Here is an 18,387-nt window from a genome sequence, read left to right on the forward strand (position 1 = left end):
TGATGGGAGATGAGAATGAGAGAGAGGGATTACAAGAGAGGAAGTGAAGATTGCACTAGATGAAACGAGAAAAGGAAAAGTATCTGGTATGGATGGTATGAGAACTGAGATGTTAACCCTTTTACCCCCAAAGGACGTACAGGTACGTTTCACAAAATTCATCCCTTTACCCCCATGGATGTACCGGTACGTCCTTGCAAAAAAATGCTATTTAAATTTTTTTTTGCATATTTTTTTATAATGTTTTGAGAAAATTCAGGCATTTTCCAAGAGAATGAGACCAACCTGACCTCTCTATGACAAAAATTAAGGCTGTTAGAGCAATTTTAAAAAGATATACTGCAAAATGTGCTAGAAAAAAAATAACCCCTAGTGGTTAAGGGTTGGAAATTTCCAAATACCATGGAGGTAAAAGGGTTAAAGGGGGTGGGTGTGACTGTATTTAAATGGTTGGTGAAATTGGACTGTGTGTGTGTGCGCATTATTCCGTTATTCAAAGGTAAGGGAGAAGTGCATGAGTGTTGCAATTTAGGGGTATTAGTTTGTTGGGTGTGGTTGGAAAAGTGTATGGTAGTGTTAATTAATAGGAGTAAGGATAAAACAGAGGATGCAATATTAGAAGTACAGGATAGCTCTGGAAGAGGTAAGGGACGTATGGATCTGATTTTTTTTTAGCTGAGCAGATATGCGAGAAGTATTTAGTAAAAGGTAAGGAGGTATATTTTGGATTTATGAATTTGGAGAAAGCTTATGATGAGATAGGGAAGCAATGTGGAATGTGATAAGGTTATATGGAATTGGAAGAAGGTTGTTGCAAGCTGTGAAGAGATTATACATAGGCAGTAAAGCATGTGTTGAAATAGGGAATGAAGGGAATGAGTGGTTTCCAGTGAGTGGGCCCAAGACAGGGATGTTTGATGTTGCCATGGTTGTTCTGTTTGTCTGTTGATGGAGTTGTGAGAGAGGTGAAAGTGGTTAATCGAAGATTGAAACTGACAGGTGAGAGCAATAATGAGTGGGAGGTGAATTTGTTGCTGTTTCGGATGATACTGTATTGGTTGTAAACTTGGAGTCAAAGCTGTGACGATTAGTGACAGAGTTTGGAGGGATGTGTGAGAGAAGGTAGTTGCGAGTTAATGTTGGTTAGAGGAAGGTTACGAGATGCATGATAGGGGAGGGTGGTGCTAGATTGAATGTCATGTTGAATGGAGAGTTACTTTAGGAAGTAGATCAGTTAGATAATTGGGTTCTGTTGTTGATGCAAATGGTGGAGTGGAAGCAGAAGTATGTCAGAGAGTGAATAAAAGATATAAAGTGTTGGGGCCAGTTAAAGAGAGTTCTGTTGTAGAAAGTGATTGTACCAACTGTGATGTAGAGATTGCATTTGTGGGAAATGAAAGCAATGGATAGAGAAAAATTGAATGTATGTATGTGAAGAAACCCCTATTTTGAAAGGAAGACATGAGAGAGGCAAAAGAGCATGCTGGGAATAGAAATGAATGGCGAGTGATTATGTTACGGTTCCAATAAGCCTTGCTGCTACTGCTGAGGTAGTAGCAGTAGGTGAGTCAGGTGGAAAACTGGGTAGGGTGGGCTGTGGCACCCAAGCAGTACCGACCAAACTCGGCTGAGTCCCTATTCAGGCAAGGAGGAACAATGAGACAGGAATCCTCTTTTGTTTCTTTTTTATGTTGGCTACCTCCCAAAATTGTGGGAAGTACCATGGTAGATGTATAATATAGTTTTGGTCCGGTTGGGACATTGGACTTAGATTTTGTTACAAAGTTAGTTAGTTTTTTTTTTTTTTTTTTTTAATGCATTTCAATAAAAGCATATTGAAGCATCTGAAATCTACTGTTGTCGAGGTATTTAATGCACTGTATATATATATATATATATATATATATATATATATATATATATATATATATATATATATATACATACAGTAGATAGATAGATAGATAGATAGTGTCAGCCTCTTAATATGTTCAGACTTCTTTCTCCAGAGATTGTAAGAGATTGCTTTTTGGAAAGGTGGGGTGATAACAACTATGAATAGATTAGTACAAATATTTTTATTTATTGTTATTACATAAAAAGAGTACAGCTATAAAAGCAGTAATAGCAATGACAATGATAATTGGAATTATACTGATGTTATATTTAAAAGTACTGAAATATAAAAAGGAAAATATGATATTAGTAACCATATAATCATTATAACAATAGATGGTAAAGTAGCAATTGTGATAATGATAGAAATAATAACGCAAAGTGTCACCAATATTATTTCGGGCATTACTGAAACAACAGAACTATTAATAACCTTAACAATAATAGAAATATTTCTATTGTAATATAACTTTGTTCCGTAACGAAATACAAACCACGCTATTTACAAAGGGTTATTACTTTTAGCGTAGCTGAAATGGCGAGCCATTAGAATTTAACGAGGGTGTATTACCCCCGCGCTAGTTAGCGGGGGGGGGGGTAGGGGAGTGGTAGCTAGCTACCCCTCCTCCCCCTCACACACAGGTGAATACTCACTTTCACTTTTGGCTCGACTGTGACAGACGTCTCTGTCTTGGTCCTCGCTTGGCAGCCATTGTCTGTTTTGTCTTTACTTAATCGCTTACTTTTCTTTTACTCAATATATATGTAAACATGTTTTCATGTTTGGTATATATATTTGAGTATAGAAATAAGTAAGTTTCCTTTTCAGATGTGTGTGTGGTAGTGTACGATATCTACGTGGAGGCCTCGGCAGTTAGGCCACCACGGCCTAATTTTATGGGTTGCGAGCAGTTGACGTCGGTCTTTCTCTCTCTCTCTCTCTCTTGAGGTCGTTCACCCTTTTACTATGTTTTACTACGCCCTTGTAGCTTCCTTCCCGTGTGGGTGGGGTTGCTACGCCGTACATTTTGTTTCAATTAGTTTATGAATCTAATTGTAGTTGTTAATTTTTCAGCTTGTAGAACGATTCCTTTCGGGGTTTTCGTTTTTTTCTTTAGTGTTCATTCATTTTTAAATTACATAATTACATAGTTACATAATTATAATTGTTATAATTCTGTTTTGGTTACAGCTCTCCTTCCGCGAGTGTAAGTGGTTGTGAGGGCACGTGCCTGTTGTGTAATTCTTGTTCCTTTTCCTCGGGATTCCTCTTCGGAGCCTTCCCGGGGGAATGAATGTGTACTAATATTATTTTTTTTTTTTTTTTTTTTTTTTTACAGTTACCGATCTAGTTCGTTTCTGTAATATAGCAACGGTGTGAGCTGTCTGGTTGAGTCCTGGGGATTCGGCTGTTGCTGCCTCCCCCCTTGTATTGTCGTCAGGGGCGTGTCTCCTTCTACTGGTAGTACTCCCGTGTCGACGGACAGCTCTCCAGTTCATTTTAGAACAGTCAGGAGGCTTGCCTCCTTGGGCGGATAACTTTCCTTCCGAGGGAAGTTTTTTCCTGTCCAGGCTTGAGCTTTTCCTCTTTTGGGGGGTTCTTCTCTTGCCTTTTTTTCGTGCGACTATGCTCTTGGTGCTGAGCGGTCGCACCTGCAGTTTCGCTCAAGGGGCTGGGCAACTGCAGGAGCTCCTCTTCGGAGGATTGCCCCTTTTAGGTCACTGGCTGACCAGTCTCTTCCACGAAGTGTTTCTCTTCGTTCGCGAGAGAGTACACTCATAGAGACTCCTCTTCGGAGGTTTCTTCTGTTGCTGTTGCTGTTGGCCTCCCTCGCCGTAAGGCCCTCCGTCCGCCTCGTCGTAAGGGCCTCTCATCTCCCTATAAGGGTGCTTGAGGCGCCTTTTTGAATCTCCGTTTGCAGCCTACAACTTCTTTTTCTCGATCTTCCGTCTTGGTGCAGATGGACAGCAGTATAATCTCGTCTTCCGACGGGCAACGGTCTTCCCGACGGACAACGGTCTTCCCGACGGACAGCGGTCTTCCGACGGACATCAGTCTCCCGGCGGACAACGATCCCTTCGGGGCTAAGGGTTGCCCCCCACGGGGGTTCTTCCCTTGCGTGTCAGGGTTTCCCTGCGCGCCCTTCTGTTCGTCAGCGCTCTCCTGTTCGTCAGCGCTTTCAAGATGATCTTCCCTGCGGTTCCTGTTACGTGCCCTGTGCGCCCACGTTCGCCCTCGCGATCTAGAACTTCGGTTCAGGTCGGGGTCAAGGACTCTTCTTCTTTGCACAGGCTTCCACGCGTAGCCTTCTGCTCGTCAGCGATCATCAGCTCGTCAGCGATCATCAGCTCGTCAGCGATCATCAGCTCGCCAGCGATCGTCAGCTCGTCAGCGATCATCAGCTCGCCAGCGATCTCCGGATCGCCCACGTGTGTTACAGCTGGCACGCCAACGTTCTCCAACACTTCTGAAGGAACATGGTTCGCCAGCTACTAGCTCAACTGCGGATGCTGATCGCCATCGCGCGACCCTCAACTGCAGATGCTGATCGCCATCGCGCGACCCTCAACTGCCGATGCTGATCGCCATCGCGCGACCCTCAACTGCAGATGCTGATCGCCATCGCGCGACCCTCAACTGCGGATGCTGATCGCCATCGCGCGACCCTCAACTGCGGATGCTGATCGCCATCGCGCGACCCTCAACTGCGGATGCTGATCGCCATCGCGCGACCCTCAACTGCGGATGCTGATCGCCATCGCGCGACCCTCAACTGCGGATGCTGATCGCCATCGCGCGACCCTCAACTGCGGATGCTGATCGCCATCGCGCGACCCTCAACTGCGGATGCTGATCGTTATCGCGCCATCGCACAACCCTGAACGATTGCCCGCTTACGCATGCTGCTCCTCATCGCACAACCCTGAACGATCGCCCTCTTGCGGATGCTGATCACCATCGCACCCTTTCACGCGATCATTCACCTGCGCATGCTGCTCGCCATCGCACAACCCTGAACGATTGCCCGCTTACGCATGCTGCTCCTCATCGCACCACCCTGAACGATCGCCCTCTTGCGGATGCTGATCACCATCGCACCCTTTCACGCGATCATTCACCTGCGCATGCTGCTCGCCATCGCACAACCCTGAACGATTGCCCGCTTACGCATGCTGCTCCTCATCGCACAACCCTGAACGATCGCCCTCTTGCGGATGCTGATCACCATCGCACCCTTTCACGCGATCATTCACCTGCGCATGCTGCTCGCCATCGCACAACCCTGCACGATTGCCCGCTTACGCATGCTGCTCCTCATCGCACAACCCTGAACGCTCGCCCTCTTGCGGATGCTGATCACCATCGCACCCTATCACGCGATCATTCACCTACACATGCTGCTCGCCATCGCTTACCGCCAGCGATCTTCTTCACCTACGCGGCAGCACGATCCCTCGCCGTCACGCCCATTCGCCTGCGCGCGCCGCGCGATCGCTCGCCTGCGCGCATCGCCGCGCGATCGCTCGCCTGCGCGCACCGCGCGATCGCTCGCCTGCGCGCCCTCGCGATCGCTCGCCTGCGCGCCCTCGCGACCGCTCGCCTGCGCGCCCGCGCGACCATTCGCCTTTGCGCGACTGTTCGCCCCTCGCGCGACCATAGTTCGCGGCGAATTCCACAGCCGGTGGTAGCAGCAGGGACGCGTGCTCCTAGGCGGCACTCGGGATCACCTCCATCCAAGCACAGGTTGGTAGTGCAGGACGAAGACAGGTTAGTACAGCATTCTTCCCACCTTCTTTTCAGGCAGGAACCGTCGTGTCCTCTCCAAAGGATCGCCCGATCCCTTTCACCTTAGCAAGGATTTCGGACTCTGTGTCCTTGGAGCAGCAGACATGGTTTGATCCGCTGGCACGGGCGTTAATGAGGTTTATGAAACCAGCACTCACCGGCCAGGGTAACAAACCAGCGGCTGTCTCTCCTACGCTGAAGAGAAAGAGAGGAGTGGACTTCGTGGTGACTTCCCCCAGGGCGAAGTTGGTTCCCAAGAGGTCGGGTCTCGAGGGTCCCCTCTCCTGCACGAGTACTCTCTCCTTCTCCCGCCCTGGAAGGATTTTTGGCGGGGGGGCTTTCCGTTGAAGATTTCTCCATCGGACAAGGGGTGACTGCTTACCTCTTCCTCTGGGAGCTTACCAGGTTCTTTCCCTCCTCGGTTACGGCCCGAGGTTTGGTTCAAGGAAGCTACAGGAAGATCAAGGGTACTTTCCTCCTCTCGAGCTCAGGCACCTTGGCCTTTCGTCGTTAAGTATCTACTTGCGGACAAGCTCGATGTTTGTACCATCTGGACGCGCTGACTGAAGGCTTCATTCGGGTGTCTCATCTGTGGAGGTCAACGACCTCAGACACCCTTCCATCCTTGAGAAGAGTTTTGTCTTTGCCCAAGGACAGAGACTTAGACGTCTGCTGTGCGGAGTAAATCGACTTCCGGTTTCACTCCTCCAAGGCGCTTTCTTCCAGACTCTGCAGGGCTCCAGCTCCCTTTTCTTTCAACCACGTCGGCCTAAGTTATCGGCTACGACAACTGGGACAAGGTGTCCAATTGCAGTTTCCTCCTGTCAGGAACAGATGGCTCGGGAGACTCCCCCGGGGGGGCATAGTCCTAAAAGGAGTTCACGAACTCTAGGATTGCAGGTTTTTTCGCTGGGAGGATGCTTAAGGTTACTCATCCGAATGACAGCTTCCCGATGCCCATTCCCGCACAATCTCTGTGAGTAGCCAAGGATATCGCGCCTGCCGTCTCTGTCAGCGAATTCAGTGTCTCTGAACCTCTATGCCATAGCATCAGCAGAGTTGCCCGGTTGGGCAGAATGATCCATACCTTAGGCGAAGGTCTTCCTTAGGATCATCGACGGCTTCACCCCCGGCCCCCTCAGTCGATCCTTTCTTGTAAGGAAGGATCTGAGAGGGGATGTCCATAGTCGACCTCTCAGCCCTGATCAAGTTTGTCGAACAAACTTCGGCCAGCGTAGACCAGCAGAATCGATCAGACTGGTAACGAGGCGACAGGACTCCTTTAACCCTGGATCGGAAGGACGGGTACTTTCAGTTTCCATTCCATCCATCTTCCAGGGTGCTCGTCGAATTCAGCCTAAACTGCAAGTATTCCTGCTTATGATGCAGTGTGGCTATCCCGCCGTGGCATAGCAGGTTTGTTTCCCCAGAGAACTCTCCCTGCCTTCCTCTTGGCCGCTCAGGTGCAGACTTCCGCCTCCTCTGCTGTTTGGAGGGCTGGTCAACTCCGGTAGGCTCGGGTTTCGACCTTCTTCAGCGCCGGGAAAAGCTTCCGAATGCTGACCATGAGTGTGGGCTCATGGTATTTTGCTTGGAGCCTTCTCTTCCTCTGCCTCAACATCTGGAGTATCTGGCCATGATATTGAGTCAACCGCCTTACCACGTTGGAAACCCCGCTTCTCGTCCGTCCAGCGAGGTTAAGCAACGTCGGTACTTGGATGGGTGACCACCTGGGGACGCCAGATTCTGTTACCACATCCTCCGAGCCTTCCTTTCGGTTCACCGTGGCAAGACTGAGGAGAGTCGCAGTACCTGTTCTCAGTCAAGCAGAGTTTTCAGCCCTACCTTGGAACGTTTCCTAGTTCTTCTTTCCTCATTGACCCGTTTATAGTCCGAACGGTCGCCTCAGGATAAGTTCCATGTGGGGCGATCCAAGTTCCGGTGGCTTCAGGCAATGTTTAACCGGACTCCCTGGCCCTATGGGACCAGCGGAACTATTAAACCTACAATGGGTGTTGACCTATGGAGCCTCTTGATGGTAGTGGATATTCTCGTCCTTTCCCCACATTCTTGATGCGGTTCTCGGACTCGTCAAAGGAAAGGGGGAGGGGCATGTTCCGGTCCAGGCCTATGGTCAAGACCTGAAGGATACCTCTCCATCATTCAGGCAGGCTTAAGGGCCTTAGTCTGGCCCCTCTTCAGATCCTACCGCTCCTGCCAAGTCGCCCCGTTGCGTGTCGACTTCATGCTAACCAGCAGGGGACGCATTTTCACACCTTCACATCTTGCAGTAGAGATATCGGGATGATTGAGATTCTCTCAATTCCACCATCGGCTCTCTCATTCCAGGCAGGGGAATGTTTCTCTCAGACTATCCGAGCAGAGCCTCATAGAGAGAGTGTACCTAGGGGTCTTTGACCTTGGGTAACCAGCAAGTGCTGGTTTGGGGGACCTGATCGCGACAGCTTGGAACCTCAAGCTTCCGCTAGTTTTCCCCCCAGTCTCAGACCCCGAGACTCTGGCAAGATGCATTCCGGTGATGGTGGGACAACTTCGACGCCTGCGTCTTCCCTCCTTTTTGTCTGCGGACAATGGGTCTCAACAAACCAGGTTGTCTGTCAACCTTTCAATGGGAGAGCTCCACTGGGACTATGTGCAGAACGGTTTCTGGACCCTCTGCTTCCCCTGACGGAACTCCCGGGAGAGCTTCTCCCACGGCGCAGACTACTCAAGCAACCACACTGCGACATCTCTCCCGAACCGGGGCGTCGCTTCGGCTTCATGCCTGGAGACACTACGCTTCCTCCTCTAGAAGAGACAACCCGCTACAGTCGCGGTACGGAGGTCGCGTCATCTGCGATAGTCATCCACAGGGGTCTCCCAGGCAAAGTGAAGAGTCTAAGGTGGTTGGTGCCGTGGGAGATATACCTCTTCCCGTGAGGCCTCTTCTCCAGCAATAACGGTCTTATTGCCTTTCGGCGGGAGGAAACTCCTTTCCGCTCTTGGCAATGAAGCCTGTCGCTCAGCCTTTCCCTGACCTTCAGGCTTAAAGGAATAACTTTTTCCTGCCCGCTGGATCTATCCTCGCTCATGCGAAGCTACGATCGTCCCTGCCCTAGTCGGAGGAAGACCTCCAACTTGGAGCATGGCTCGGACTTTTAGTCCTTTAAGAGATCTTCTCAAGACCCTTTTACGACAGGCCTCGGATTGTATTCCGCCCTGGGTCTTCTGCTCACTCTGGCCACGGCCAGTGTGTAAGCAATCTTCTTGGTCTCTTACTACTCCCCCCCTTTCTAAGGAAGAGGGGAAGGCAACATTCAGGCTCGCTCCTGAGTTGTTGGCTAGACTCAGAATCTGTGGGTCCCGACCCTTCGGTCCGATTCATTCAAGATTTTGAGTCTCCATTCTGTGTCTGATGTCCCAAGACCTTCTCTTTCTTGCCAGTACAGGAATCGAGAGGTTAGCGCTGGGAACAGCTGCAGTTTGGCCTCAGTTGCAGCCGATTTGGGAACACAAGGAGGACATGGGGGGAGAGTCACCAGTATACCTCTTCAGCCCGGACTCAAGGACATTCATCTCGACCTGTCTTCAGACCCTCCCCCGTCACGTCGCCCTACAGCACGATGTTGGATACATCGCAACGTCCCTCGCCTTCGAGTAATACTACTCTGTGACGCAGGTGCTACAAGCTGGAGTCTGGAAGCGTCTGATGACCTTCGCAGCCCGCTTCCTGCAGGGCGTGACCCACAGGAGTCTCGATACGTTTTCTATCGCTCTGTGGTGGCTACACAACAGCTGGTCTAACCTCAGGCTCCTTTTTGGACAGGTAGCAGAAGGTTGAGGGCATTGTTATCAGGTTTTAGTCTGCATGAACGAAAGAAGTATGTCTGGCCCTTACTTCTTTCTTCATCATCCCCTCTACGGGGAAGCAGCATCCTGGTCTCTGCATAGCTGACCTCGAACCTCTGCAGGTAAACCATGCTTCCTTGTGTTCCGAGTATTGAGTCAATACTGTCGCGTCCCCCATACCCTGACGAGGTGGTATTGGGAACGTCTTAACCCAGAGTTCCTTCTGGAACTCCAGGTCAACTGCCTAAGACGGGTCACACTTCTTCCTTCACACACAAGCTTACGTAGGCCACATGGTTCCTTGCGGTGCAAGGAACTTGTGAGGTGCAGGGACTCCTTTTCTCGAGTGCGACTCACTCGGATTCTGAGTCCCCGGGTAAAGCCAAAGCCAGTATGGCTGGGGACTTTCCACCCTTCCTAAGGGATAAGTCACCCTTTGTAAATAGCGTGGTTTGTATTTCGGTTACGGAACAAATGACAAATTCGAAGATAATTTGTATTTTTCCTAACCATACAAACCTTAGCTATTTACACATATTTGCCCGCCAGCCCTGTCCCCCAAGACAAGTCCTACCTCTAAGTGAAAGTGAGTATTCACCTGTGTGTGAGGGGGAGGAGGGGTAGCTAGCTACCACTCCCCTACCCCCCCCCCGCTAACTAGCGCGGGGGGTAATACACCCTCGTTAAATTCTAATGGCTCGCCATTTCAGCTACGCTAAAAGTAATAACCCTTTGTAAATAGCTAAGGTTTGTATGGTTAGGAAAAATACAAATTATCTTCGAATTTGTCATTTTAGCATTATTCTCAAAGATTAGCAATTACTAAGGCTGAGGGTTCTGGTTTATACATACAATCCTGTAGTTTAACCCTTTAACCCCCAGGCTATTTGGAAATTTCCAACCCTTAACCCCCAGGGGGTTATTTTTTTCCCAGCACATTTTGCAGTATATTTTTTTAAAAATTGCTCTTACAGCCTTAATTTTTGTCATAGAGAGGTCAGGTTGGTCTCATTCTCTTGGAAAATGCCTGAATTTTTTTCAAAAAGTTATCAAGAATATGAAAAAAAAAATTTTATAGCATTTTTTTGCAAGGACGTACTGGTACGTCCATGGAGGTAAAGGGATGGCTTTTGTGAAACGTACCAGTACGTCCTTTGGGGATAAAAGGGTTAAGAACCATAAGGGGTTGTTGATCATTATGGTACATCAGAAACTACTAATTTAGATAAGTGTGTACAACCTAAGTACATGGAAGTTTTACGTAGGATTTTTGAAGTGGCACAGTGCCCTGTGTCAGCTTAGGGTGCCTTTTTACTCCTCCAATCAGGTAAGGACTTGGTATATCACATTAGGTTGGAATGTATTTGTATATATATATATTTTTTTTTTTCATCAAAACAAACATTTTTCACACTGGAATGAGTTCCTACTGATTTCTGAAAAGTAATGGAAGTCCATGGTTGTTTGAATCCCACTTAAAAACAACAGAAAGCTATAGAAGGCCCGCAACTTAACATACGTTTGGAGATGCGAACACAAATTAAACTGAAATTATAAATCTGAGTTATTGAATCAAAAGATTATAAATTGTAATTGGATAATGAAATACTGTAATAAGACAGTATTATGTAATCTAATACAGTAAGCAAAATGACAATTGGAATAACCTGATATGTATTTCTTCTGAAATGGGACTATTTGTTAATTTTTGCCGTTGAAATCCTAAGCATGGGAGTTGGGTCAGGCCTACCCTATGCCAAAATTTAACAAAGTTTGATTTGCAAACAATTAATCTTACAAACAGGTTCTTGGAACCTTAAGTTTGTAAGTTGAGGACCTTCTGTATTTCAGACTCCAAACTACACATCTGACCAAAATTAAGTATTCCTTCTAAAATAGTTTTAAACTTGTAATTTGCCAAAAAAAAAGATACAGGTATACGTATCATGCTTAAGAAACTTCTGGCTAGTACTTTGAAAGTTTAGAATGTTACTTCCGTATTCGGGCTAACTAATAGAGGTGATAGGCTTTCCCAGTTTGAATCATCTCAAACTAAATAAACTTTTCTTTTCCTTTTCAGAGGAGTCTACACTTTACAAGACATACTCTACCGTGACCCCACTCGACGCGATGGAAATCGCAACTCCTGCACCCTCGAAAGAGAGACATACTTCGTCGAAAGGAACTGGCAGGACGGGCCAGGAGCAGGGAAAACGTCACGTTTGCGAAATCTGCACAAAATCCTTCTCTCGTTCCGACAAGCTCACCCTCCACCGCCGTACCCACACTGGTGAGAAGCCGTACGCCTGTTTTTGCGGTAAGAGGTTCGCCCGCAGCGATCACTTGAAGGTTCATTCGCTCAAACACAAAGTGAGTCCAGAAGTTCGAAGACAGATGTTGCTGGAAGCGAAGAATAACAAGCAAATATTACCCATTAACAATCAAGAGAATTACATCATAAAGCAAGAGCCAGTTGATGGCACAACGCAGATCACCACTATTGAAGCATCCAGCATCAAACAGGAACCTCTGGATGGATCACAGCTTAGCATGCAGTCTGTGGATGATGCAAACAAACAGGAATGCAATGTATGCAACAAGGTATTCGGATCAATTTACAAGCTCTCTCGCCACCTCCGAACCCACACTGGGGAGAAACCGTATGTCTGCTTTTGTGGCGATCGATTTGGACGTTCGGACGTCCTCCGCACACACCAGAAGTCCAAGCACATTCCTTATTGCACTGAGGTTGTTGAAAATCCAAGTGGTGGAGATGCCTCCACGCAGACATCCGCCACTCCCCCAAAACCAAAAGTCAAGAGGGTGAAACAAATGAAAACCGATGGTATCTACACCTGTGCGTACTGTGCAAAAGAATTTAAAGCTGGATACAAACTTACCGTACACCTTAGGTATCACACCGGCGAAAAACCATACGTTTGCGACTTTTGTGGGAAAGCCTTTGCTCGCAGAGATCACATGAAAAAGCACAGGAATATCCATACAAAGTAAAAACTATCAGGTTGGAGCGTGGATGTTTTACTACAGTATATTTTTATGTGATTTCACACTAGCACAAAACTAAGGATAATTGAAATTTAATTGGATTCGTTTTTTCATAAATATGTTTTCTTTTTTCATTCTAGTGAATGTAAGTCCAAGTAGGATATTGAGAAGTATTTTTATAGTTTCATATATAATGTTAAGATTTGGTGGCAGAACTTTTGTTCAAATTTACGAAAATTGAGAGTCCATTATCTTATAAATGCTGCCACGCCTGCGTAAGTCACGCTTGTAAGTTAGCTACGTCTGAAGTTATTACAAGATTTCAGCCACATTGAAAGTTTATAAATAGTGTTTCAGATTGAAATTATGAAGATGCAGAAAGTGAAATTGTTCACTCTATTAAGCTTTTGTATTCATAGGTAACAGTTTCCATTTGGAGTCGATATGCTCTGAATGCGTCGCTGAGTTCTTTTATGTGGGGCGAGGGCAAGGCAACCACAGGTATAGATCATATCCTCAGAGTTGTTGATCTGTTTCAAGTTGTAGATATAAGACACTCGGAGTGTGTGAATTCCCTCTTGATATTGAAGGGTTGCCAGTACCTTAAGGTTGGGATCAAGTGAGAATTGTTGTCAGTTCCTTCATAAGGTACTTGTATTTTATATACTAGTTCTCGTTCTCTACCCCCATCTATGAAGGTGAATGTTTTAGGTGGGAACGTCCTATCCAAAGATGGTATAACATGTTGAATTTGTAGTAGACCAGACTATGTAGGCATTTGTAATGCAGTATGCTATATCATATATTTTTTTCTCTAGAAAGAGAGTGCTGTATCAGCTGTATGGCAGTACGCAGCCTATATTGTTCAGAGTTATACGTAAAGCAGAGCTTTAGCTCTTCAATTTTTGAAGGCATTGCTTTGGAACTGTCTCTTACATTTTTCATTTCTCTAATTAAAGTAATGCATTGATGACTAGCAGCCTTCAAAGACATTTTTGGTGGGAAATAAAAAAAAAATAATGTGGAATTTTCCCACTTTGTCATGATACTTACAAGATAGGAGTTAGAAGAGGCAGGTCCGTAAGCAGTCATAAATTTACAACGGAAATTCCTGGCTCTGCTGTCGTCAATATTGCACGACCGATTTGTTTCTAGGTTCGTCAGACTCTTGCTTTGTTGTTATTTCTATAGCAGTTGCTGTGATTTGAGACCAGTTCCAAAATAAGGTGGATCTTCTGAGGAGGTAATAGTTCAAATGACATACAGTGCAGTATTTCAATTCTCGCCAAAGACTAAAAGCGTCGACCGCGCAACCTGGGTTTTGCGCTCAATATGAACATGGAAACAGTTATCAGCAATAATGATAATTATAGGAATTAAATTAAAAAAGGGATTCTAGATCCTTGACACTCTCTCTCTCTCTCTCTCTCTCTCTCTCTCTCTCTCTCTCTCTCTCTCTCTCTCTCTCTCTCTCTCTCTCTCTCTCTCTCTCTCTCTCTCTCTCTCACATATGTCCTTGACTCTCTCTCTCTCTCTCTCTCTCTCTCTCTCTCTCTCTCTCTCTCTCTCTCTCTCTCTCTCTCTCTCTCTCAAGTTGTGCATTTTGTATTCTTTATAGCAGTACTGGAAGGTCTGCAAACTACAGTAGGTATCGTATCCTGAAAAAAATAAGACGTTTCCTGTTGTTTTTATTACTAACGTTGATGGTAGTATTTGAGAAACGGGAAACAAATGTATACTAGTATGCATGTTCTTTCTAATTTTGTTGTGTGAATTGCGTGCAATAATTGAAATTAAAATTTATACAACATTAGTGTATATGAGAACATTTTTATTTGTATATTTAAAAAAAGATTATATGTATGTGAACTTCTTAAATATGTCATCAATGAATCTTATGACAAAGCAATAGTTTATATATTTGAAATAATTTCTGGTGTTTACAGGAAAAATCTTCATAGCTCCTGCTGTCAATGTTGTCCGTAAGAATTAAGTGTAACAATTTATCCGACTAAAAAACAAAGTATAAAGTTCAGTCGAATTGGTCAAGTGCATGGTCAGTCAGATAGTGATACAAGCAAATTTTCTTTTTTAATTTTTTATACGTGGTTTTGCCTTGTGATGTATTTCATAAATTTTTCCTGCAATTTGGGCCACCCCAAATAGATTTACTATTTAAATTGTGATGATCTTAATCATAGCCAGCTTTAAAACATTTCTTTAGGTCAGCCCAGAAAAAATAGGGGTCGTTAAAAATCAACCCTCTTAAATTACTGAAATAATATTCTCAAAGTTTTAGCAATTTGCTATGTATCGAGTATGTTGACCGTGACGAAAGTTCAAAGGTAATTTTGAATCGAACAGAAAGGATTCTCATCCATTTTTTCATATATATATATATCTAAATATATAACGGAAATTTTTATTTATGACAGAGTCTTTTATTATCAGCTCTTCATTCTTCGAAGGGGGAGGCATCTGTTGGTACTTTTTGAGAAAGTTCTATATCTTTTGTGTTGACTGAGTGAGCAATAGCTAGTCATAAGAATACTCTGTAGATGGTATGCTCTAGTCATATATATATATATATTGTATTTATAATAATAGTGGCAGGTCAACAACTGATCATTCCAGTGTTCGGTGGTACAAAGTATGGTATTAGCAGAAGGTATCATTGGCAATAGTTAAAGAAAGTCTTGTTCATACGTTTATATTGCATTCGTATTCCAAGAGTCGCTTTGATATTTTGCTCTTAAAGAATTGGTTGACGTTATCCTCGGACTCTTTGAGCGCACGAGAGCTGGAAAAAAATCTCACATTGTTAAGGAATATATTTATTTCACTGAGTACCGTAGATTTCATGAAATACCATTACTCTTATGTTCTTAAGTACTACAGGTATATTTGTTTATGCAGCAAAGAATAAAGATATACATTTCATATTTAATTTTGCAGTACTTCTTTGAGCATTTAAGAATATGCATCATTTGGAGACGAGCCAAAGTGTGATTGAACTAGTTTGAGGGGATCGTTGTTGCCACTTGATTGACTGTGATGGAAGTACTTGGAACAGCAGCTAATTTTATCAATTTACCTTTAAATGCTCATGGCAGTACATTGTTACGATGTAATAGTTTGGACTCGTGCAATGACTTTTAACCCATTTATTTTAGATGTGCAATTATTTTAAACCATTTTTTTTTTGTTGACATGTGCAATGATTTGAAACCATTTTTGAGACTTCCGTGCAATGATTTCAAACCATTTGTTCTAGATTTATGTGCAATGTTTTCAAGCCATTTGTTTTTAGCTTAAGGTATGCAATGTAATGTACATTATGGTCCTTGGCTTTTGGCTTTGGTTTTTCTCTCCTTATTAATATTTAACAGTGAATGTTATTTCTGTTGCTTTAGTTTTTAAAGATTTGTATTTTCCTTCTAAATGAGGTGGTAGGGATAGTTAAGGTACTAATGTTATGGAACTCTTATTTATTTTTTATTTTTACTTTCTGTTAGGTGTTAGAGTGCGGTGATTTACATACCATAAAGACCCCGATAAAAGACCTTACTTAATCTGTTTACAAGTTGTTGTTTTCCCCTCTTACGACTGGAAGCACCACGTCACGAGAAAGAATTAAAGCCATAAACTTCTACTTAATCTTTGGTATGCAACCTTTTATTCTATTTATTCTTCCAGCGAATGGGTTTTGTGTATACGTTTAGCGATGCACCAAACTGTATTTGCGTTATCTCCTCTCCCTAAGGCTCTTCTGTTATTGACACCTGTACATTGATTCAGTTGATTGATAGCATTATTGGTGACTGATATAGATGGGAAGTGCTGTGTTAAATTTTTCTGCTGTACTTAAAAAATTTCTTAGCATAAGTCGCATAATGAACTTTTGTAATTTTTCAGCTTGTAACGTAGAGCTTTGTGTAGAGATTAGTGTAATATGTTTGATATTTGTATAGATTGAAAATAAATACATTCATTTTGGTAAAAAAGAAATGAGGCAGTTTTATTCACAGCTTTAAATTATGGTACACTTAATTCAAAGTTCATACTACAGAAGGTCCTCAACTTACAAACTTAATGGGTTCCAAGAAGCTGTTTGTTTGTCCAATTGTTTGTAATTTGAATTTTGTCCTAGGGTAGGCCTAACCTGAACCCCATGCCTATGATTTTCAGATACAAAAGTCAACAAATAGTCGGGTTTCATATGAAATAGATATCAGGTTATTACAAATATTATTTTGCTTACTATATTGAATGATATGATAATGTTTTATTACAGTATTTTATTTTGTTAGTTTGATTTGTTTGTATCTGAATGTTTATAAGTTGGGGACCTTCTGTGCAAGCCATGTAGAGAATGGGACAGGGATCTTACAGCCTTTTCTCATGCCCTTGAGAAATGTGAAGACAAATTCAAAGGAAAACCATCGGTCCATTTCCCTAAACAGTTTGAAAGAAGTTCAAGGGAACTGTCGATTCTGCTTGAATTCAAGGCAAGGGCAAATAGTCATTCATGACCCAAGGGAATTCCAATAACCTGATAATGTATTGTGAGTTGCTTACATTTTAGGAATTGTTAGGTAGGATTGCTAAAATAGTACAGGTATTTTGGTATTAGATTTTACTTATGTAGGGAGAAGCTAACTGTTTGAGGTTGGCGTGTGTGGATGTGGTTTTAGCCTTCTTAAAGCGTCATAAACGATCTAGAGTTTGTCTGAGGAAAGGACTGCCAGTGATTTCAGCCTTATAGAAGCGTTGTAAACTACAGAAAAACATATAACTTACTAGTTATTTTAATACATATGTTTCATATGTTCAAATATATCTGATGCCAACGTCGTATGCATATACGTATGATTATATTAAGTTGTTCATATTCTGATTTTCACCTTTCATGAGGATAATTCCTTTTGCGCAAGTGTAGGAATGCGCGACTAGTCATGTTAAAGTAGTTATTGAGACCCTCAAGACTTTTTAAAAGAAACTGCAAATTAATAAAATTTAGGGAACTTTTTAGTAATTTAGCTTTTCTTAGATATTCAAAATACAAACCCAACTGAAATCATAAATCTCGGATATTGTATCGAAAGTTTGTGTAGCATTTCCAAATATGCCAATATGTCATATTTATATTTTCAACTGTGAGAATGTTACTTGTATTTTAAATTGTATGAATATGTGTAAATGATGTGCCAAGTTTTTGTGCATTTGTTTTTCCTTGCTATAGGGAATTTTTGATAAATATTAGTCTTGAATAAAATTAATTTCATCTCTTTTTCATGTTAGCACTGAATGGCCTCCCTGGACCCATGTTTCATTTCATCCCAAACTATTTGTAATGATGATGGTGATTTAAGATTGTCTCTTATTTAGATCCAGTTCGAAACGGTTGATTGGGGTATTCCGATCTCATTTCAATTAATCCGCCGTGTAGAATAGAAGGGTATTTTAAAGAGTTAGGGTGAACGCTTGTATTCATCGTGACATTAATCTCTTATGCTGTATGTAAAGGCCTAGTTATGGCCCTTCTGGTTCCTCTGCTTGTTGCCTGGTGATCGGGAAAGGGATGTTAATTACATTTTATCATTGAGTCAGGAAAGCTATTCCTAATTGGCAATTTGGACAAGGGAACAAGTATCCTACTATTGACCGAAATGCTACTATGCAATCTTACTTGAGGTTATTTGATTTTTTTTATTAAATTGTAATGATCCTGATCATAGCCAGCTTTAAAACCTTTCTTTTGATCACCCCAGGAAAAAATAGAGGTCGTTAAAAATCGACCCTCTTAAATTATTAAGAAATTATTTTTGAAGTTTTACCAATTTGCCATG

General features: G+C 43.5%; 1 protein-coding gene across 2 annotated transcripts in view; it reads left to right on the forward strand.

Annotated features, from left to right (window-relative positions):
- Window positions 1-16,558, forward strand: part of LOC137656677 (zinc finger protein 180-like) — a 55,156-nt gene extending 38,598 nt beyond the window's left edge. For both annotated transcript variants that reach the window (XM_068390861.1, XM_068390860.1), the window contains one exon: window positions 11,613-16,558. In XM_068390861.1, the coding sequence (XP_068246962.1) occupies window positions 11,613-12,544 (932 nt within the window). In that variant the 3' untranslated portion in view covers window positions 12,545-16,558. The remainder of the gene's footprint in view (window positions 1-11,612) is intronic.
- Window positions 16,559-18,387: the final 1,829 nt, after the last annotated feature.

Source organism: Palaemon carinicauda, chromosome 17 (assembly GCF_036898095.1).
Source record: "Palaemon carinicauda isolate YSFRI2023 chromosome 17, ASM3689809v2, whole genome shotgun sequence".
Lineage (NCBI taxonomy): Eukaryota > Metazoa > Arthropoda > Malacostraca > Decapoda > Palaemonidae > Palaemon > Palaemon carinicauda.